This window comes from Bos taurus, chromosome 16 (genome assembly GCF_002263795.3).
Source record: "Bos taurus isolate L1 Dominette 01449 registration number 42190680 breed Hereford chromosome 16, ARS-UCD2.0, whole genome shotgun sequence".
NCBI lineage: Eukaryota > Metazoa > Chordata > Mammalia > Artiodactyla > Bovidae > Bos > Bos taurus.
This window is the reverse complement of record NC_037343.1, coordinates 43,379,001-43,401,651: the sequence shown is the minus strand read 5'-3', so window position 1 is coordinate 43,401,651 and position 22,651 is coordinate 43,379,001. Positions and strand designations below refer to the sequence as shown.

Genomic DNA, 22,651 nt, shown 5'->3' with positions numbered 1-22,651 from the left:
TTTGTACTCAGTTAGTGCCCTGGGCTTGTCACTGTGGCTTTGGGATAAAGGACAGGGCCAGGCCTCCGGCCTGTGAGGCCCAGGATGGGGCGGGATGGCAGGGGAGTACCATAAAAATTCCAGGAGCGGGAGGATGGGTGGGTCTCCTTTCTCCTTTCTCCCTGGCCGCCAAGCAGCATGCCCTCTGGCCCTGGGCCCCCTCTGTAATCATGGGTAGATGATAAGATGATACCCGTGCTAATAATAACCACTGCTTATTGAATATTTACTGATCCTTTCACTTAATCCCCACAGCAGTCCTCAAGATGGGTGCTATAAATATCTCCCTGTTACAAATGAGGAAACTAAAGCTTAGAAGGGTCTAGAAGCTCACTGAAGGTCAGCAGCCAGTGAGTGGCAGCGACCTCAGCAGTTGGGCATTAGCACAGGTGCTCCACCTGTTCCCCGGGGCCCGGCGCCTGGGGAGCCCACAGCGGGCATGGCAGACACTCCCCCACGTGTCCAGCAAATCCACATTAAGTCCTGCTGGTTTAGGTCCTGGCTCCCGAGCACGGCCGGCTCTCAGACATGAATTAGAGCTTGATCTCTGAAACATACTCGCCTTTTACACCCCAGAGAGGGTCTAGCTTAGATAGTGCTTAAGGTCAATGTTTGTTCAGAAATAAAACTGAGTTTCAGAATGTGTGTGTGTGCTCAGCCGTGTCCAACTCTTTGCAGCCCCCATGGACTGAAGCCCGCCAGAGTCCTGTCCATGGGATTTTCTACGTGAGACCACTGGAGTGAGTTGCCGTTTTCTACTCCAGGGGATCTTCCCGACCCAGGGATCAAATCCATATCTCCTACATTGCAGGCAGGTTCTCTACCACTGAGCCACCAGGGAAACCCAAGTTTTGAAAAAAAGAGTATTTTATTTGTACTAGAACAAAGGTGATACTTAAGGACTAGCACTCAAAACGTGGCTACTCAGAAGCAGGAGGAACACTGATGACCAAGACAGCTTCAAGACCATTCCCTTTCCCAAGCTGATCTGAGTCAGCAAAGACAGTATTAGCCCAAGTAGACTTAATCACTAGCTCAGCAAATACGCATCGGAGAAGGCGATGGCACCCCACTCCAGTACTCTTGCCTGGGAAACACCATGGACGGAGGAGCCTGGTAGGCTGTAGTCCATGGGGTCGCGAAGAGTCAGACATGACTGAGCGACTTCACTTTCACTTTTCACTTTCATGCATTGGAGAAGGAAATGGCAACCCACTCCAGTGTTCTTGCCTGGAGAATCCCAGGGACTGGGGAGCCTGGTGGGCTGTCATCTATGGGGTTGCACAGAGAAGTACTTAGCAGCAAATACGCATGGAGCTCCTACTACACATCAACTCCGGTGTTGCCACTTGGGCCTAGCAGTGCAAACGCCAAAACCCCTGTCACTGCCAGTTAGGCATTCTGGCGTGAAAACAGATGTGGAACCAATAAATAAGATACTTACATAGAGTGGGTGTGAGAGGAGGGCCTGGTGCTACTTTTTTTTGGTACTGCACCACTTGGCATGTGGGATCTTAGTCCCCCGACCAGGGATTGAACACGCAGCTTCTGCAATGGAAGCGTAAAGTTTTAACCGCTGGACCGCCAGGGAAGTGTCGCCAGCCTGGTGTTACTTTTAAGAAGCACAGTCAGGTCTCCAAGGAGATGACTTTGGAGTGATGTTGAAAACAAGACTAAAGAGGGAGCCCTGAGAAGATGTCAGCCACAGTGTGGCAGGCAGTGAGAACAGCACATGGAAAGGCCCTGAGGGCCCCGGGCAGCTTATTGAATCAAGAAGACTTGTGAGCAGGAAGCAGGGATCTAGATCTCTGCAGGCCTTCTAGAAATAGGACGTGGAACAGACAAAAAAGGAGAAATACCATATGATATTCCTTATATGTGAAATATAAAAAGAAATGATACAAATGAACTTACAAAACAGAAGCAGACTCACATACTTAGAAAAAACTTACGGTTGCCAGTGGGGGAAGGACAAGGGGAAGAGATAGTTTGGGAGTTTGGGATGGACTTGTACACACTGCTGTATTTAAATTGGATAACCAGCAAGGTCCTACTGTATAGCATAGGGAACTCTGCTCAATGTTATGTGGCAACCTGGATGGGAGGGGAGTTTGGGGGAGAGTAGACACATACATATGTAGGGCTGAGTCCCTTTGCTGTACATGTGAAACTGTCACAGTATTGTTAGTTGGTTATATTCCAATACTTTGGCCACCTGATGTGAAGAACTAACTCATTGGAAAAGTCCCTGAAGCTGGGGAAAATTGAGGGCAAATGGAGAAGGGGGTGACAGGATGAGATGATTGGCGGCATCACTGGCTCAACAGACATGAGTTTAAGCAAACTCCAAGAGATAGTGAAGGTCAGGAAAGCCTGAAAAAAAAAAAAAAAGGAAAGCCTGGTATGCTTCAGTCCCTGAGGTCACAAAGAGTCGGACCCGACTTTGCTACTGAACAGCAACAATACAAAATAAAAGGTTTAAAGTTTGGGGAAAAAAGAACTAGGACTTGGGGATTGTATCTTGGACTGATGCAATTTTGAGGGAACATTAGCAATGAACTTTTTTTAATGTTGGGAGAGATGTATGAGTCCTAAGTTCACAGTCATTACTTAGTCTCTGCTGTGTTCAGGATACAGGACAGGTGTTCTGGGCCATTTCGAGCATAGACGAGGCTCTGTGTCAGCCCCCTTTGTGTTTCTCCCATAGACTCCACTGAGTCAGCCCTCCTCCATACTGCAGTTCACACTTCTATACAGTTAATAAGACGATGCTTAGTTCAGCTTAAAGAAAGGTGCTTTTAGATCTTCATACTAATGTACTATCCTTTTATCTTTAAGTAACTTTTTTTGTTTTTTAAGTCCCTATTAAGTGTTCATTGGGAAATACAGAAGATAACAAAAAGAAAATAAAGCTCGTTGATAATGTCTCCACTCAGAATCTCTGTTAACATTTTGCTCTGTATCTTTCCAGTCAGCTTGTATCTCACATATGCGAGCATGTGTATTTGTTAATATGATTGGACTCAAACTGTATATTTTCTTTGGTAGCCTGTGGTTTTATTTGTGTGTGCATGTGCGTATGCTCAGTCATGTCTGACTCTTCTTGATCCCATGGACTGTGGTGATGGAATTTTCCAGGCAAGAAGACTGAAATGGGTTGCCATTCCCTTCTCCAGGGGATCTTCCCGACCCAGGAATTAAACTCGTGTCTGCTGCGTTGACAGACAGATTTATATCACAAATACCTTTTTGCGTTCTCTCTTGGGCATTGGATTATTTATATTTTCTTCCGTATAAATAGTGCTTTAATGAATATCCTTGGAGATCAGTCTTTGAACATGTTGTGTTTTTATTCCCACCCGGGTTTGTAGTGTCTTGCATCTTTTCCTTAAGTCCGTTGTCTTTACCTGACAGTTTTCCCTCTTTTTAAAATTTGTCATGAGTTCAGGAATTTTTCATGCTTAAGCTATTTGTCTTTTTATAAGAAGTTTGATCTTTGTTCCATTTTAAAAGCTACGTGGATTATGATAACTGGTAAATGAATGATGAATATATAGAGATTTACTGTGCTTTTCTCTAGTTTAATACACGTTTTAAAATATCAGTTATACAAAAATAGTTAAAGTGATAGTCACATTCAATAGATATGTTGCCCTTAATAAAATTTAACCCAGTTTTTTTTCCCGCTCAGGGCAGTGTTGTGAAGTTTCTATAAACTAGTAACAGTTGGGAGAGGTATGGTAATTCAGCTCTGGTCACTGGAGATGCTAGCCCAGTGATGCCCATCGATTTTCCCAGACCAGTTCATTTTGTTACTGTGTCATTGCCCTCCTTCACTGTGAAGGTCTGTCTTCAAAACCACTTGTAATTTCTCTTCTGCCTTATGTATGAGATAGAGACAAAATTGTATCACATCTCTGATTTTGCAGATTCGTATTACTTACTAATGTTATAGCAGCAATAGCTGCTTTTAGAAAGGTAAGAAAGTCCATATCCTTCAGTCCCTTGTCTTTCTTCTTCAGACGTTGAGCACACCGGCGCCACCAGTGAGTTCTACGACAAGTTCACCATTCGCTATCATATTAGCACCATTTTTAAAAGCCTTTGGCAAAACATAGCTCACCACGGCACCTTTATGGAGGAGTTCAAGTGAGTATTGGGCCCCTAATGTCACCACTTGGTTCTTGCAAATCAGAGGAGAACAGCCACTTAAAAGCTTTGCCAGCTGGTTCTTGTTGACTGTTTGGTTAGTCTCCTCTGAGTTTTCCAGATGGTCCTGCTAAATGTGAGCAGGATTATCAAAATCTCTGCCTGCCAGACTTTGCTGAATTTTAGATTTGTCAAGATACTTTGGGCATAGTATACATGGAGACAGAATCTACTCTGAGATGAAGTGTTGTGTTTTTTGGTGTTTCTTGATTATAGTATTACATGAATTTGCAAAATGGCTGAAATGGGATCTTCTAGCACTCTTTGAATATGTTGAAATCAAGCTTTAAAGTTCGAAGCATTAGGAGGACTTCAGATTCAAAAGCAGCTAGTGTGAAGGCTATCATTTGAAATGATGTTCTTTGTAGGGAGGGCCTAGACCTTGATGAAGTTTGTCTCATTACCAACCTGAAGTTTCAGTGACTGCTTAAATCTGGACATTAGTAATGCCATCTAAGTTACTTTAAGGTGCAGCAGTGGAGATACGGACACAAAGAGCAGACTTGTGGATACAGTTGGGGAAGGAGAGGGTGGGACAAGTTGAGAGAGTCAGCATTGAAACATATCCACCGCCACATGTAGAATAGATAGGCAGCGGGAATTTGCTGTGTGACGCAGTAAGCTCACATCTTTGACGCAGGGAGCTCAAACCTGGTGCTCTGTGACAAACTCGGGGGAGGGGGATGAGTGGGAGGCGGGAGGGAGGTTCAAGAGGGAGGGCACATGTGTCTACCTGTGACTGATTCATGCTGCTGTATGGCAGAAACCAACACAACATTGTAAAGCAATTATCCTCCCAATTAAAAAGAAAATTTTTAAGTAAACGTGCTTTAAAAATAAAAGTAGATGAAAATGTTGATCTCTTGAATTAGTCTTAAGAAGAAATTTTATCCCATCTACTCTGATATTTGCAACCCATATTCAATCCTTGATCAAGCCTAGCTGTCACTTGTTGACTGAATTACCATCCAACAGTGGAAGTATGGGCAGTGAAGTAGCCATTTCTTTGATAGCTTCCCACAAAGTAAACCCTTTAGGTTAGTTCTTTCTTTCCATGAGCTGCTCTTGTTTTCAGAAGTATATACCAACAAAAGTTTGCAGTGAGCTTAGGAGACCAGGCATGCCTACAGCTCGATCTGCATAGTGCTGATTAGGAGTGTCCATTCTGAATTTCCAGTCTCCTGATATCCAGGCCTCTGCCTTTGTTAACAGGTACTTGTCTTCCCAAGGCAAGGCCCTGCTGCCTTTGATTTCTCAGCAATAGATCCTGAAGAGTAGTTCCTTTTTTCTCTCCTAATCTGACAGGTCCAGAATCTAATAGGTGGACCAAGCCATCTCAGCTCACCAGGTAGTCTGTCCATTATAATAGGATTTACAGGACAGTTCCGAAGATTGAAACTTCTGTTTCTATAAAGAATGTTAATATCGTACTTTAACTGTATTACAGCTTCCAATTTTTCTTAAGTGTGTCTTTCTTTATAAAAAAGATTGTGTCATTAGTTCTCTTATCTTTTATATGTGGGTATTTGTGCTTTCCTTATATCTTGGTGAGCTTAAGCATATTTTTTCTAGCCTGGAAGAGTGTTTTCTCTACTTAAAATTATTTAGGGAACGAGCCAGGGTAGTGCTGGTAACCCACTCTCTGGAGCTGGGGGTGCTGGAAGTCAGCACTTGCTGGTTTTCAGGGTGTAAGTACTTCCACTGATGCCAGAGTTGAAGCTGCCAAGGGAATTTGCTCACAGAATTCTAGAATGTTATTAGCAATGACTCTGAGGAACCATGCCAGGTGGCTCCAGCACATCACTGGAATGAGCTTATCACAATTAATATAAAAGAATCACATAATCCAAGGGGAGATGCGGGGGTCCCAGCATTGAGTTGTGTCAAGGCTGGTGGCTCTGCGGGGCACTGTGGGTAGCACTTGGGTCGAGGCCATTTTTCTCTGAGACCTGCCGCCACATTTGCTGCCAGTAAACGTGTGACTGTGTCGTGTGTAATTGCTTTTCAGTTCTGGGAAGCAGTTTGTCCGCTATATAAACATGCTGATAAACGACACGACGTTCTTGCTCGATGAGAGTCTGGAGTCTCTGAAGCGGATCCACGAAGTGCAGGAGGAGATGAAGAACAAAGAACAGTGGGACCAGCTGCCCCGGGTGAGGACACAGTGCAGGGGCCCAGGCGGAGCCCTGCGCCGACGGCTGCCTCCACGGGTCTCAAGGCTTAGATGTGACCGGCTGGCCAGCGCTTGCTGTCTCCCTCCTGTGGGCTTTTGGGAAATTCCAGCGTGGGTTTTGAGTGGGAGAGACCTTAAGACATGACTTAAAGCCAGACAATGAGCCGAGAAGTCTTTCAGAATGTGTCCTGGAAACTTCCTCTGCCTTTTTAACTGTAAGGGCTTTTTAGGGAGAAGAGCTTTTATTGTTTGAATATGTTGATGAATATTTAGGAAAGTAACTAGGGAATAAATCTCTAGAATTCTGTCTTGCTAGAAAAGAATTTGATTTGATCATCTGTAGACAACTGTGTGAACAACCCTGAAGGACTCTGATATAGTGTTTTTCCTTTCAATAGATCTTGCTTTTTTTATGTTCAGTTATAAATAGAAAAGAGGCTTGTCTTGCCAGGTTCCATGAGAAATGTTGCTGTGCTAGCGGCCGCCTACTGCCGTCTCCTGACATTTATTGCAGTCGTTTAGGTGGTTCCCTGGTCAGTTACAGCTTTTGCCTTTGACAGCTATTGGTTGCCTCATATATTGGCTAGTTCTGCTCCTGGTCTTGTTAGATTCAAAATCAGAACTGCTTTCCAGAAAGTAGGGAGGGCTACTTTTTCTTGACTATAAGTAGCATGCTCAAAATGAAAAAGTTACTGAGTTTCTAAAGTCGCAGAGTCAAAACTGTCTTGTGGTGGTTGTTCAGTCACTCTATCATTTCCGACTCCGCATCCCTGTGACTGTAGTCCACCATGCTCCTCTGTCCTCAAACGTCGAGTGTTGAAGCACATTGAGGAAGGTTTTCATTCCAAGTATTCTCACAGCTTTGATAAGAATTCTACATCTTACTCTAGCCAAAGTGCTTCAACTACAGACTTCACCCTTTTGGGGGGTTTCACCCAGAGTCCATGATTTCTGGATTTGTCAGGAGTCCATGCCAACATGCTCCTCAAGCCCCTCTAATTGTATTTGTGAGATAATGCAGTGGTGGTTGTCTTTTTCCACCCTCTAGATACACTTTGTCCTTCTCATCACTCATATTCATTTTTAAACACACCTTAAACTGTCTTGCTCCGGGGCCTCCCAAACCCTCCTCCTCTGCTCTCTGTTTCACACAGGCTGCAGTCAGCCCTGCGCCTGAGCCTCCACAGCCCCAGGTGGCCCTAAGCCATCCTCCGAAGCTTACCAGTCCTTCAACTCCATCTGGCCCGGTCCCCCAGCCCTTGCAGAATGTGTCAGGGAGACCGATGAGCTGTAGTTGAAAGAGCCCCAGCTTTGGAATCCAGGGGACCTGGGTTTGACAACTGGCACTGCCACTCATTGAGTTCATCATCTCTGTTTCCTGGCCCGTAAGTCAGAGGTAGTGCCTTCCTTGAGGAAAACTGTGAGGAGAGATGGTGGATGGCGAGGACTGAGTTCAGGACCAGCCTGAAGAACGTGTTCAGGATGTACAGCTCCTGTGGTTTTATTTGTCTTGAGACACTCCTGTCTAAAATGCTGTACTTTCTGCTGTTAGGTCTTAAACTCTTACCCATCCTTTGAAGGAGGTCTTGTCCAAATACTGCCTCATAGTTGGCTCCCCATTAGGGGAGCTGCAGTGTCTCACCTTTCTCTCCGCTCCTGTGATGCCCGCTTGATGTCGCTCATGATGCCAGTGCGGGACCAGCTTACGCTGTCCATGTTGGGATGTGGCTCTGCAGCACGTTGTCTTGTCCAGGGCCAGTGCTTATCATAAGAGCTTTTGTTTATGAGGCGACTGAGCACATACTATTGATTTTTCTTCTGTGTTAATGGATGGGGAAAGGGCATAAATAAATCCCTGACGAATGCTATTTCAGAAATCAGTTCTACTTGGCTTTGAAATCACTTCCTGCCTCCCCTCTCCCTGCCTGCTCCTTCCCAGTGCTCAGACCTCAGTTGTCTTCTCTTCTCTTTCCACACACGACTTTCCCTAGGTCGTGTGTTCCTTGGTGAGGGTGCTTGTTGGAGTTTTGACCTAAGAGTAATTCTTTGTCAGGAGAGACTGTCCCAGATGCTGCAGAGCGTCTCCAGCTCGTGCCCATTTAATGCCGGTGATGTGTCCCTCCTACTTCCAGTTATCAGGCAACCAGAAGTACTCCCACACAGTACCTGATGCCCCTAGTTGAAAACTGCTGCAGGCCGACCTCATCTGTTCCAAGGCTTTAACTGTCTGTATTCTAAAGACTCCAAAATGTGCCTCCCAAGCTCGGCTCACTCTTGATTCAGGCTTATGTAAGTTGATTCAGGCTTATGTAACCAGCTGTTGACTTGCCTCTGCCCGGGGTTCTAATAGGATATCCACCTGTGTCCAGAAGTTGTTTTCCGGATCTCCTCTGCCCTGTCTCAGAAAATGAGGACTGCATTCTACTCAGTGCTCTGGGCCAGCACCTGTGGAGTCTTCCTTGCTGCCTCTCGCTATCTCAGCAAATGCCCCCAGGCGCTCTCTCAAAATACATTCATTGTCTGACCTCTCTGCTCTCTCTCTAGACCACTACCGCCTCTTACCTGGAGAAGACTCCCCTGTGGTCTCTCGGTCTTCACCCTTACCAGTGTACACTCCAGAAGGATGGTGGTAAAATCTCAGTTGGCTTCATTTTTTTTTTTCCTTCAGCCGTGCCTCGTGGCATGTGTAAATCTTAGTTCCCCGACCAGGAATCAAACCTGTGCCTCCTGGATTGTAAGTGCAGAGTCTCCACCACTGCACCACCAGGGAAGTCCTCTGTCAACTTCTCATCGCCACTCTGCTCAGAGCCCTTTCAGGCTTCCCGAATTCTCCCTGAGCATGCACTATCGGCCCTGCCCTTCTCCGTTCACTCCTTTTCCCGGGCTACACCTGCCTCCTTGCTTCTCCCCTGACCAGCAGGGCCTTTGCACTTGCTGTTCCCTCCACCTGGAGTGCTTTTACCGTGGATTTTTGCTGACTCACTTCCTTTAGCTACCTTCTTAAATGTCACCTCCTCAGAGAGGCCTTCCCTGACTACTTTTTCCAGAGTAGCACCCTGACCCCAGCACACTCTTCCTCCTTGCTACCCTCCTTTATTTTTCTTAATCATTATCAGACTTAATAAGCATCTGTTTGGGTGGGTGTCTTATTTATTGCTTGTCTCTCTAACTGGAATCTAAGCTCCATGAGGTAAGGAGCCTTTTTGGTCGTATTCTGTGCTCCATCCCCTAATAGAGGCCTGGCCTGTGATTGATAAATGAGCAAGACGCTCAGACCCACATTGAGGTGGTTCTCACTTTGCTGTTCTTCCAATCCCCCTGCTTCGCCTTTTTGGTCCTGTCCAGAGGACAGTGGGCAGGTCATGCAACCCTGATGCAGGTTCTCCTCCAGGCGCTTTCCCAGGGTGTACTGGTGTGGCTCCATCAGCTCTGCCAGCTATTTTCTCTCCCCCAACACAAAGTAAGCTGGCCTCTGAGCAACTGTAAGAATATAAATCCATCGTGATATTTCTATGTTTTATTCCTTGCAGAGCGTTCTCTGCTCCATCTTACTTTACCCATGAGTCAAATCGACCTTGTTATCTCATGCTCCAGCCTCTGTCAGAGAAGGAGGAGGAGGAGGATGGAGCCTGAGGCAAGCACACTGATAGTTGTAAAGGTTGCAGCCTGACTGGTGTGGAAAGACATGGTTCAAAAGCTTAGCCATCTCCAGGCCCTTGGTGTCGTGGCAAAACTTACAGACTTCAGTGTCATAGCATTTCATCTCATGTTTTCAAAATAATGCTGACTAAGTAAAGGTTGTTATTAAGGACAGTGAACATCCTTTATTAGGCCCTAGTGTGTATCAAGCACATCACCACTTATTTCATCCTGAATAGAGGTTGATGGCGACTTCTTTTTGTCATTGAGGAAACTGAGTCTCGTGTACGTTAAATCGTGTGTCAGGGTCACCTTCTTCAAAGTCCTAAGGATGTCTGATGGCAAAAGGAATACACCTCAGTAATCTGGAACATTTGCCATGCAGGTGGTTCTATGATTCTCCAAGTCTGCTGGCGGTATAACACACTTCCCTAGTTACGAGCTGACTGTGTTTTTCCCTTGCACTTGGAGCTTGTTGAGCTGGCGACTAGCACTGAGATGTGTCTGGCATCTGTTCACTGTTCCCCAGGATCAGCAGCAGGCTCGCCAGTCCCAGCTCGCTCAGGACGAGCGCGTTTCGCGCTCCTATCTTGCCCTGGCGACGGAGACGGTGGACATGTTCCATATCCTCACCAAGCAGGTCCAGAAGCCGTTCCTGAGACCCGTGAGTAGAACCTTCAGGGTATTTGTTTTGTCTGTTGGATTCAACATTCAGAACCTATCAACTTAGAACTAAATATAGTCGTCATTGAAATTCTGGGTGTTTTAGCATCACAGTCTCCGATCAGTTAATTCTGTCACTGAGTTTGTTCCCAGTTATGGTAATTGATATGCACAGCACTCTGCTGATACACTGAAGTCTGCAGGCAGTCACTTCTGATTCACTTTCTGCTGAGACAGCACATTGGATTAATGTTGAAGCTGTGGCATATTTTTATCATTATTGATTCCTGTGTTTTATTTATAAGAAAAGTATAAAGTGACATCAATTGGAAATCAGAGTTTATTAAGGAGAAATAATTGACAGTGTAAGATTTTCGGTTCTCTTCAGTGTAGCTTTGTTACATTCAAGAAGTCAAAGGTTATTAGAGCCTTAATTAGGGTTTATGATAGGTCACTGGTAGACAGAATGTTTGGCTTTGACTTGATTGAAGAGACCTGGATCCTATTTCTGAAGTCAAAGCTGAGAGGCATAAATGAAAATCTCTGCTATGCTTTGACCACCCCCTCAACACACATACACACACACAGAGTTTAGAGGCGTTATAATGTGGCCACGACAAGGGTAATAAGGAAGGCAAGAAAGGGACCTAAGATTTGGTATTTCCTCTAGTTTCTCTCTCTTATTTAAAAAGAAGGTTTTGGATGCACAGCACAGCATGTGGGAGCTTAGTTCCCCAGGGATCAAACCCAGGCCCCTTGCAGTGGAAACACAGCCTCAGCCACTGGACCTCAGGAGAGTCCCCTCTCTGTTTACTCTTACCTTCAGGATTATCACCACACCCTGGCCTGGGTGCAGCTTGCGAGATGGGCCCCCTTCCCTGTCCCCTTTCCATTTCATGTCTTTTCATAAATAGATTTCAGCACAGGAGCAGCAGAGCATGAAGCAAACAGTGCATCATTAAAAGCATAAGAACACGGCAACTCATTTAGACAAGGTATTTCAGTGCTTCCCTTAAAGCCTTGCAACTGGAGTTTCTATACACTTTTTCTGTAAAGGCCAGACAGTGAATAGTTTATATGTTGTGGGCCACACAGTCTCTGTCTCAGCTACTAACTCTGCTGTTACTGTGTTCCAGTGACTGCCTCAACTGAGGCATCAGGCCGGATTTGTCTTACAGCCCGGAATGTGCCAGTCCCTGCTCTAAGTCATGTTGTATTTTATGTTCAGGTGCCCCAATGGCAGTGCCTTCTGATTGTTTAGAGGGTCGGAAACTATAAAAATTATTTGAGAGACTTCGCCAGTGATCTGGTGGCCAAGATTCCGAGCTCCCGATGCAGAGGGACCAATCAGGGAACTGGATCCCCCATGCCCAAGCTAAGAGTTCATCCATGTCTCAATGAATATCGAAGATCCCTTGTGCCACAGCTAAGACTCCACACAGCCAAACAGATAAATAAATAAAAAGAAATACTTAAAAATATCATTTGAGACTAAATTATCATAAAGCCTTTTGTTAGCTCTAAATTCTTCATTTTTAAAGGAAATTATTGAAAGCTAAGTCTAATATTTTCATGTCAGTTAAAATTAATTTTTTTCAAGATCTACTCACTGATCGGAGCTGCCGCACACGGGGGCCGTGGTCTCTGCCCCCAGGCTTTGCCTCTGCCTGCCATCATCTTTCTTTTTCCTTTGCTGTACTGTTTTCACCTTCTGGGCTGGTCTTGGCTGGTTAACACAAAACTCTCCCACTTCAGAAAGAAAAATGACCAGTTATATTCTATTCTTAATCACTCTTTTATCTCAGTTTCTTAACAATTAAATATAGGAATACGGTGGGGAAGGGAGGCGTAAGAGGAAGAGGATATATGTATATGTATAGCTGATTCATGTTGTACACCAGAAACTGACACAGCATTGTAAAGCAATTATCCTCCAATTAAAATTTTTTTTAATAATTTAAAAGTTATGGATGTATTATCAAGACATAAAATATTTGGAAATTGTGGATCAAAAATGATAGTGTTTGTAGAATAATAGCATGGATATATTCATCTTAACCCAAGGGATGACATTCCATCATACTTCAGTGAAGAATAGTAGATTAAAGAATATATATTTATCAAAAAAAAAAAAAATAGAGTACTTTACTTTGTGCAAGAGTAGGTCCTTTAAAAGCCAAGTTTAAGTTGAATTTGTATAGATCCAGTCATTAAATTTAATGAAAACCTTGTTCCTTAAAGAGAAGCCTTCAAGACTCATATTTATGGCCAGTGTTTAATACTCTCGAAGTGAGATTTCCCTTCTCGGGTTTCCTTAAAGCAGTGTATGCCCACGTGTAGTAGTCCTGTATCATCTAGTGGGGTTATGGCATGTTACTTCATACTTATCTTCTAGTTGTTTCGTTTGTTTTGTTTCACCGGCTTGATTTAAAACTATTCAAGACAGATTTTATCTTCTCTTTTATATTTCTCTGCTCTTTGCATCTGATAAATGAGAATGGTGCATATTGTCTAAACTGCCAGGAACATTGGAAATTTATAAAAAGATAATACCTAAAGATGGCTGAAAGAGCAGACTCAAACTTTTGTGACTTTGTTTCTCAGCAAATTCGAAGTGATTGTTGTTTTTATAATTAAAAACATGAATTTAAAGAAAAGGTTGCTTTTTTGGTATTTATAAATATTTCATCAGGCTGCAGCATTCTATTAAGCATTAGAATTGTTGGCTTAGAAATGGAGAGTAAAGAGAAGGCTGAAGAAGGCTGAATAGAATGTCCTTCTTCAGCTTATATGATGTAGCACAGGTAAGGGATTCTTTGAACGTCTATCCTGCCAATTCCTGGCCCTGCAGTCTCTGAAAGGGGAGTGTTTGGTCCTCCTTACTTGACTTGACAGCTTGACTTGCCCTGTTATCCTGTGATTCCCTAGGAACTTGGACCCCGATTGGCCGCGATGCTGAACTTCAATCTTCAGCAACTCTGTGGCCCGAAGTGCCGTGACCTGAAAGTTGAAAACCCCGAGAAATATGGCTTTGAACCAAAGAAGCTGTTGGACCAACTGACCGATATTTACTTGCAGCTGGACTGTGCCCGGTTCGCGAAAGCCATCGCTGACGACCAGGTCAGTGCCTGGGGGGCGGGCGACTTGAGTTTGCTTCCTTGTGGATGTCCTGGCAGACTCCGTGCACGTCCCTCTGTTTCTGGATTTTCCCACTGGAAATCAAGGAAGGGGACACATTGCAAAATGTAGCTTGGAAAGTTTTTAGGATGTAAAAAATAACAGCCACAGCGGCAAGGGAAACTTGTCTGGTGTAAATGGAGATGAACGGGTTATTTTGCTTTGGACGTAAAGAGCGGATTTGGCTCTCAGATCCATTTCAAGTTGAGTTTGTAACCCGTCACGTTAAGGGCCTTGCTTGACAAATCTCTTAAGCTCAGAAGAAACCCTGTTTTCTCAGGGAGTCTCTTCAGCTTCAGTGCTGCTGTTACTTCTGTGGTTCCAGGTTTCAGACCTTGTTTGTTATTTTTACATCCTTCCCTCCCTTATTCCTTGAGTTCTGGTGATCACATCCATTTTGTGGTTTTCATTTCCACAGCTGCCAATTTAGTTCCAGCAACCCCAGTCCAGCCTTGACTTTTAATTTTTCAGAATCTACGGGGCTTCTTCTCCCTCCATGTTCCTCTGTCCTGCAGCATCTTCAGCACCTTAGTAACTAATGGTTACTAACCACATGTCAGGGTTTAACCACCTTTCATGTTTCACTTTTGACCCTCACAAAATCCTGCGATACAGGTTCCCTTGGATTCCTCACGCCCTTGGAGGCATACAGAGGTTAGAGAGCCACAAGGTTAGCGTGGGGCAGAGACAGGGCTCCTCCCCAGTGTCTGCCCTGAGTCCCTGTCCTCAACTTATCTGCTTTCCGCTTAAAATGCCCCAACGTTCCATGTTCGTTTCCATCTCTCCATCTTTGTTCGCGTTGTTTTTCCAGATATTACTCACCTCTCAGGGTAACTGTCACTAGGAATTCCAGAAGGTTTGTTGTTGTTGTTGTTGATTTATTTATGTACTGGCTGCCCTGCACGGCATGTGGGATCTTAGTTCCCTAACCAGGGATCGATCTTGGATCTCCTGCATCCCTGCATTGGAAGCACGGCATCATAACCAGTGGACCACCAAGGGAGTCCCCTCCAGAAGGTTCTTTACTTACATATCAAAATAGGGAAATTGCAGGTCCTTTTTTGTGTTTTTCCAGTAAAAGCTTTATTGAGACATACGTCACATGCGTAGTAGGTACTTTTAGATATAAGCAGGAGATGTGGTCTTGACAAAGTGCCTGCAATGGAAAAAAACCACATATGTCTAAAGTAGTTTTTCTGCAAAAAAGTAGTGGTAAAGGAATAGGTTAGGTGTTTGCAGTTATTTTGAGGAGATGCTGAAATGATTCTCCCGTCTGCCACTGTATAATACTGCATATATTGAGAAATGGAAGATAAACGGTAGTCGTAGGAGGGACAGGAAATGGAAACGCTCACCATGTGAGCTCAGGGCGTCCGCCTTGGGCAGCAGGCCGACTAGAACGGGGCCTCAGCCCAGCCAGAGGTCAGGTGTGAGAAGTCCCCAGGGACTCTTCCCCTCTTACAGTCAGGGACTCCAAAGGGTCATTAGCCTGCTGCCTTTTCTCCTGGTAGGTTTTACTGTGGCCGCCACAACACAAGAAGTTAGTGTAACACAAAGTTTGCAGTGTGGGTGAACACAGCATACCCAGTGAGACAGTGAAAACCAAAGGGTTGCTTCCTACTGCTTTCCTTGGTGACCAGTAAACCATCCACACTCCCTGGTAACGCCTGTGGATTTTGGTGCTGGCCTGTGGTGGCCCTCAGGTCTGCTTAAATGTCTCAATAGCCCTGTTCTTCCAGACCCTTGAAGCAACCACACAAGTGCTGGTGACACCATGGAGAGAAGAACACTTTTTAAGTGGGTTTTTTGCTGCGTTGTACAGTGTGATGTTTGTCTTGATTTTTGGACACTTTGCATTTATGTTGGCTGTAAGCCAGTGAGGGGCCTGCCAACTGGCTTGTTTTGGAAGAGAGTCTGGGTGGCGGGGAGGGGCAGAAGGATGGAAGACTGGAAGGCTCCAGGGAGGTGGTAGCACTTTGTTATCTCCTTTGGGGGCAGCGCTGTTGATTTGCTCTGCTTCCGTCTGGTGTGTCTTATTTTCCTGGGAAGACAAAAGGAAGAAGAAAGTGGCAGCCGAGCAAGAAAAGAAGCAGAGAGCCTTCCACGCATGAGAGTGGGTGGAAGACAGGTGCCCAGGACAGGTGACAGGAGACACCAGTACAAGGAGCCCTGAGCTTTATACACAGGTCTGAGCAGAGCGACCCTGGTCAGGGTGGGAGGAAGCGGGGCGGGCAACAGGACAGCTGTGCCCAAAGCCCGGAGAGCCTGAAAGAGAGGTCCTAGCCTGATTTGGGAGCTGTGTCCAGGGCTGCATCTCCCTGTGCTTTCCGGACAGATGGATGGCAATCTGATGCTCCTGGAGCACTGTCTGTTAACACCATGTTTCATGAAAAAATGATAGTAAAGAGCCCACCTGAAATCTCACTTCTCCTATGCACTTTTTTTTTTTAATTGAGGTGAAAGTCACATAACACAAAATGCACCACGTTGAAGTGTACAATCCAGTGGCATTTACACAGGCACAGTGTTGGACAAGCATCCCCTCTCTAGTTACAGAACACCCTATCACTCCAGTAAGGAAGTCTTGTATCCATTAAGTAGCCACTATCCGGTCTCACCCCAGCCCCTAGCAACCACTAAATGCTTTCTGTCTTTATTTTACCTATTTTTATATTTGCCTATTTGCCTCTTCTGGATATTTCATATAAATGGAATGATACAATGTATGTAACTTTTTGTGTCTGGCTTCTCTCATGTAGCATGTCTTCAAAGTTGTTACACATGTATCAGTACCTAGTTCCTTTTCTTTTAACAGTTATTTATTTTTGGGTTTGCGGGGTCTTCATTGGGGCACACGGGCTCCTCTCTAGTTGTGGAGGGCAGGGGCTCCTCTCTGGTTGTGGAGGGCAGGGGCTCCTCTCTGGTTGTGGAGGGCAGGGGCTCCTCTCTGGTTGTGGAGGGCAGGGGCTCCTCTCTGGTTGTGGAGGGCAGGGGCTCCTCTCTGGTTGTGGAGGGCAGGGGCTCCTCTCTGGTTGTGGAGGGCAGGGGCTCCTCTCTGGTTGTGGAGGGCAGGGGCTCCTCTCTGGTTGTGGAGGGCAGCTCCTCTCTGGTTGTGGAGGGCAGGGGCTCCTCTCTGGTTGTGGAGGGCAGGGACTCCTCTCTGGTTGTGGAGGGCAGCTCCTCTCTAGTTGTGGAGGGCAGGGGCTCCTCTCTGGTTGTGGAGGGCAGCTCCTCTCTGGCTGTGGAGGGCAGCTCCTCCCTGGTTGTGGAGGGCAACTCCTCTCTGGCTGCGGTGCGCAGGCTTCGCATCTCGGTGGCTTCTGTTGTTGTGGAACATAGTGACACGTGGACTTCTCACGTTGCAGCACGTGGGCTATAGAGCGCAGGCTCAGTAGCTGCGACACAGGGGGCTTAGTTGCCCTGTGGCTAAGGGGTCCTGCTGGCCCGGAGATTGAACCCGTGTCTCCTGGTGGCTCAGACTGTGAAGAATCTGCCTGCAGTGTGGGAGACCAGGGTTTGATCCCTGGGTCAGGAAGATCTCCTGAAGAAGGAAATGTCTACCCACTCTAGTATTCTGGCCTGGAGAATTCCATGGACAGAGGAGCCTGGTGGGTTACAGTTCATGGGGCTGCAAAGCAATCAGACAAAGCATTTGTATAAATACCTATTTTCAATTCTTTGGGATATACTTAGGAGTAGAATTTCTGAGTCATATGGTAATTCTGTGTTTAACAGTCCCACAAGCCCACAAGTAGTGTACGAGGGTTCTAATTTCTCCACATCCTCACCAACACTTGCTATTTTCTGGTGTTTTTGTTTTGTTTTGTTTTTAATAGACACCCTAGTGGGAGTGAAGTGGTATTTCACTGTAGTTTTGATTTGCATTTCCCTAATGACAAGTGCTTGTTGGCCATTTGTGTATCTTTTTTGGAGAACTGTATATTCAAATCCTTCATCCATTATTTTCCCCCTTAGCTGCACCAAGTGGCTTGTTAGATCTTAGTTCAGGGACCAGGGATTGAACGCAGGCCCTCGGTAGTGAAAGCATGGAGTCCTAAACACTTGACCACCAGGAAATTCCCCTTTATCCATTTTTGAAATCGGATCCTTTCTGTTTTGTTCTTTATATATTCTGTGTGAGTTCTTTAATACTTTCTGGATACTAGACCTACATCAGATACATAATTTGCAGATATTTTTATGTCTAATTTTGTATTCATTCTGTACGATCCTTGATGTCAAGGACAACATCTTTGCTTCCTCTCCAGTCCCATCCACGCTGAACTTGAAGCAGCAGCTCAGTAATCTATATTTGTTTGATTAATTGATGCTGCTGCTCTTTGACACTGAATGCCATGTCCCCTTATCATAAGTGCCCTTTGATTTCTGATAATGTTTATCCACTGCTGTATCTTAGAAGTTGACTCTATAGCAGGCACAAATCAGTCAGTTAAAAACTCAAATCATCTTTTTTGCGGGGGTGCCATGTGTCATGTGGGATCATAGTTCCCTGACCAGGGATTATACCCATATACCCTACATGGGGAGCACAGAGGGTTTAATCACTGTATTGCCAGGAAAATCCAAAATTTCTTCTGAGAAATAAGAGTGGGTGATGTTTTCGAGAACACCAGCTGGACGGAGGCATTCAAGGTGAATCATCACAGTGGTGTGGACAGCAGCAGCCACGCTGTGCGTTTTTGCCTTTTCAGCATCTGACTATGAACTTCTGGCCGTTTATTTCCCTGTGACGTGAACATCACTCAGTCGTGTCCGATTGTTTGCGACCCCATGGACTGTAGAGTCCATGGAATTCTCCACGCCAGAATACTGGAGTGGGTAGCTGTTCCCTTCTCCAGTGGATCTTCCTAACCCAGAAATCAAACTGGGGTCTCCTGCATTGCAGGCAGATTCTTTACTAATTGAGCTATCAAGGAAGCCCTAGGGGATGGGGATGGTGGCTTATCTGGCTCATAGTAAGTAGATACAAAATAAAGTATCTGTTGAACTAAAGTAGTAATTTAGTTTCAGAAACTACAACTATTATTGCTAGGCCCAGGCAAAAAGAAAAACACTTCGTTCTTTGCTCTTTTCCCACATGGATTGAATAAGGAACATGGGTGTGTATGGAGAGAGAATGAGTATGTGCACTTATTTAGAAACTGAAGTTTAAAAAAGTATAGAAGGAAGACTGAGGACTTTGAATACAGCATTCTGAGAAAACGCAAGTACTAAGATGAATTTATCCCACAGATGTATGTTCTTGTGAATCCTCGTTTAGAAATCACAGGTCACTGATTTAATCATTCCCCGCCTATCTTTGTGTCACTAAAGTGGCATGTGGCCAGTGTAAATGCCAAATATGATATACTTTGCTCTTTTGAAATGGCAGTGATTGATATAAATTAGGCATCTGTAGAGTAGGTGTTGCTACCAGCATTTTACACCCAAAGAGACTGGGGCTAAGGAGAGTTAGAGCCTTGCCTAAAACCACACAGTGGGTAGATGGTGAAGCCAGGTTTGAAGTCCAGGGTCGCCTGGATCTGTGGTGGGGCTTACCCTGCTGGTCATCCCTCCCACTCTCACAGGCATAATCCCTGTCTGCTCCCATCAGCCGAGCCTCTGACATATAATAGCATTAAACTAAAAGATCTTAAAGAAGCATCAAAGAATGGGAGAAAGCTCCTGTTGATTATGAACTCTGTTTGGGTTGATTTCACATGTTTACCTTTAGGGAAAAGAACTGAACTATCTACCTCCTCTTGCAGGGTATTGGGTCTCTGTGTGCTGTGCATAGTCCTTCAGTTATGTCCAACTCTTTGCGACCCGTGAACTGTAGCCCACCAGGCTCCTCTGTCCATGGGGATTCTTCAGGCAAGAACACTGGAGTGGGTTGCCATGCCTTCCTCCAGGGGATCTTCCCAGCCCCAGGGATCAAACTGAGGTCTCCCACACTGCAGGCGGATTCTTTACCATCTGAGTGCCTTACGAAGACTGAACTAGACTAGATTTCCTTTTCTTTTTAATATTAAAATTTTAAGAGAAATGCATGTCTGCTGTAAAAGTAATTAAAATTTTTTTTAATTCCTCTCATTTGCCTCAGTCCTAAAGCCGCTTCCAGAAGTAATGACCTTGTACAGTTTGGTTTGGATTAGCCCGGTCTTTATGTATTTATAGCCATGTCAAAGTATACTTATATATACTTATAATTTTAGGGCTTTTTTAGAAAACAGAGCCTACTTTGGATATTTTCTTTAGGTTTCTTTTTTCCATTTATATTTACATCTCACGTTGTCTTTCCTCGTTTGCAGAGATCCTACAGCAAAGAGTTGTTTGAAGAAGTTATTTCAAAAATGCGGAAGGCAGGAATCAAATCCACCATAGCGATAGAGAAGTTCAAGCTTTTGGCTGAGAAAGTAGAGGAGATTGTGGCTAAGAATGCACGGGCAGAGATTGACTACAGTGATGCCCCAGACGAGTTCAGAGGTGAGTGGACCCACTTTTCTTATACCAAATTCTTTGATTTAACCTGAAACCTATAACATTAGAAGATGTTCTGTGTTCTCCTTGCTCTTTGAGACTCTTGGTCTGAAATTGAAATTACCATTGCCTAATTTTAGTTCATATTATAAATGACAAGGGGAAAAAATCCTTAGCCTGATTTCAAACCAGATAAAAGCCCTGAAAATTCTAAGGTCAGCCCTGCCTTTGCAGGCGGGGATTCGTATGTCCCAAGGATTATGAGGAGTACTAAGAGGAAGGGTTGATTCTAGCCTGCCGCCTTCACTGCTTGCTGCTGTGTCTGTCTTACTGTCTTTTTTCCTCCAATTTTTCCTCTCAGTAGCTGACAAAAGGGTACTTTGCTCTCTGCAAAAGGCCAAGTGTGTGATTTATCTAATGCTGATTTCCTTCTAAACCTCGGGGCCTGGTCTGGGCCATTTGGTTGCTGCTCTATTTTTCACTGATAGGAGGGACTTTGTTTTGTATTCTTTTTCAGTTGTAGGCGCTATTGTTTGATTAGAATTTGCTTTGCTTTGTCTCTGTAGACCCTCTAATGGACACCCTGATGACTGACCCCGTGCGACTGCCCTCCGGCACCATCATGGACCGCTCCATCATCCTGCGGCACTTGCTGAACTCCCCCACGGACCCCTTCAACCGACAGACGCTGACTGAGAGCATGCTGGAACCAGGTAGAGGAGGGCAGAGCTTGAGCCGCAGTGCCTGCACCTGTCCCGAGCAGTGGGGCCAAAAATCCTGTATCAGAGAGTAACCAAAAGGGGGAAATTTAACAAATCCAGACACTCCATGGTTTCTGACACTTTGTAACAGAAAAGACACAAAACATTCTTTGCTCTTTTTCGCTATAGAATTCCAGTCTTTACTGTTCATGTCCTCTTTGTCAGTCTTCGGTTCCATGAGGGTATAAATGGCCCTTTCTTTATAGTGAACTGCAGGCATCATCTCTCAGGAAAAGCCCATCCAGGGCATTAATTCTTTCCTTTTCTTTTCTCAGTGCCAGAACTGAAAGAACAGATTCACGCCTGGATGAGAGAGAAACAGAACAGTGATCACTAAACCACCCTACCTGCCCACCTTCTGCTGGAAACAGCCAGGGCCAGCGAGGCAAACCGGAGCGATGGTGCACATGCTGTTCAAACATTGGAGGCAAAATACACCATGAGCCCACCCAGAGCGACCAGACGGTGGAGACCTGAAGGGACGTGAACAAGAGGAGGAGCCCAATTCCTGTACATATATTTAAGTGACAAACGTGGTCAAAAGCTTGAAGGACACACTTGATGATTGCTTGTGTAATAGAGCACGTCCTTCATATGTCACAGTTTGGGGCTTTTGCAGCAGAAGTCTTTTAGTGATGATGACACATGGGTCTGGGCAGCATCCCTTTCATCTCCCCCCCCTCCCCCACTAAATCCAATATCCGTTGATTTTGATTGTGATTAGAGAACCTTGGACATTTTGCTGCTAAAGAATCTCCCCCCTCCTACCCTCTTCCTGATCCTACTTGCACTGCTGTGGATTTTTTTTTTAAGTGAAGCAAAAACAAAAATAAACTCCTTTCCTTGGCCCTCCAAACATATATTCTGTGAGATAACTGTGCCTGCAACAAGTGTTAATCCCGGGATCGTATTTTTATATCATATTCACGTATTTGTTTTTTTAATTGGTGTTAGATGACATGATTAATAAAAGAGGCAAGATATTTTCAGAATTTGAATTTTAGTTTTTATTTTTTTTTTCTTTTGAAATGTCCCTTAATTTTTTTTTTTTCCTAATTATTCTAAACAAAATGAAGAGTATCTTATTGCTCTGGTCCTTGTAGTAAGCCCACTATCAGGAATCTGAGGAACAGCTGCAGCAAAGGAAGCATTTAAGTGTATCAGGATTTCATGTCTTATGGTTTGGGTGTTGGGGGGTTGGGTTTTTCTTTTAATGCTCTGTGACATTTCTAAATCTTTACAGTTATTCTATGAGGGTAAATAAATTCCTCAACCCTGAGTCTCTGAGTTCAAGGCAGGGTTGTTTGTATGGATGTGTCCTGTGGGGCTTGGCCTTACCAAAGCAAAAAAGGGTGCGAGAAATGTGGAAGTATGTCTGCTTGTAAAACACACACACACAGACACACACACCCACACACGCACACATAAACATGAAAGACTTTTTGTATTACTGCTCCGCACTTACCATACTTGAATTCTTGAATTTCCTTTGGGGTAAAAGAGGATTTTG

At 44.8% G+C, this 22,651-nt stretch overlaps 1 protein-coding gene across 2 annotated transcripts in view; it reads left to right on the top strand.

Moving 5' to 3' along the window:
* The window catches only part of UBE4B (ubiquitination factor E4B), a 122,087-nt gene extending 99,948 nt beyond the window's left edge, over positions 1 to 22,139 (top strand). Inside the window, exons 21-27 of one of the 2 annotated variants that reach the window (XM_005216967.5) lie at positions 4,062 to 4,188; positions 6,257 to 6,401; positions 10,590 to 10,724; positions 13,652 to 13,843; positions 20,212 to 20,386; positions 20,947 to 21,093; positions 21,417 to 22,139. In XM_005216967.5, coding sequence (XP_005217024.1) covers positions 4,062 to 4,188; positions 6,257 to 6,401; positions 10,590 to 10,724; positions 13,652 to 13,843; positions 20,212 to 20,386; positions 20,947 to 21,093; positions 21,417 to 21,478 — 983 coding nt within the window. In that variant the 3' untranslated portion in view covers positions 21,479 to 22,139. 2 annotated transcript variants of the gene reach the window in all.
* Positions 22,140 to 22,651: the final 512 nt, after the last annotated feature.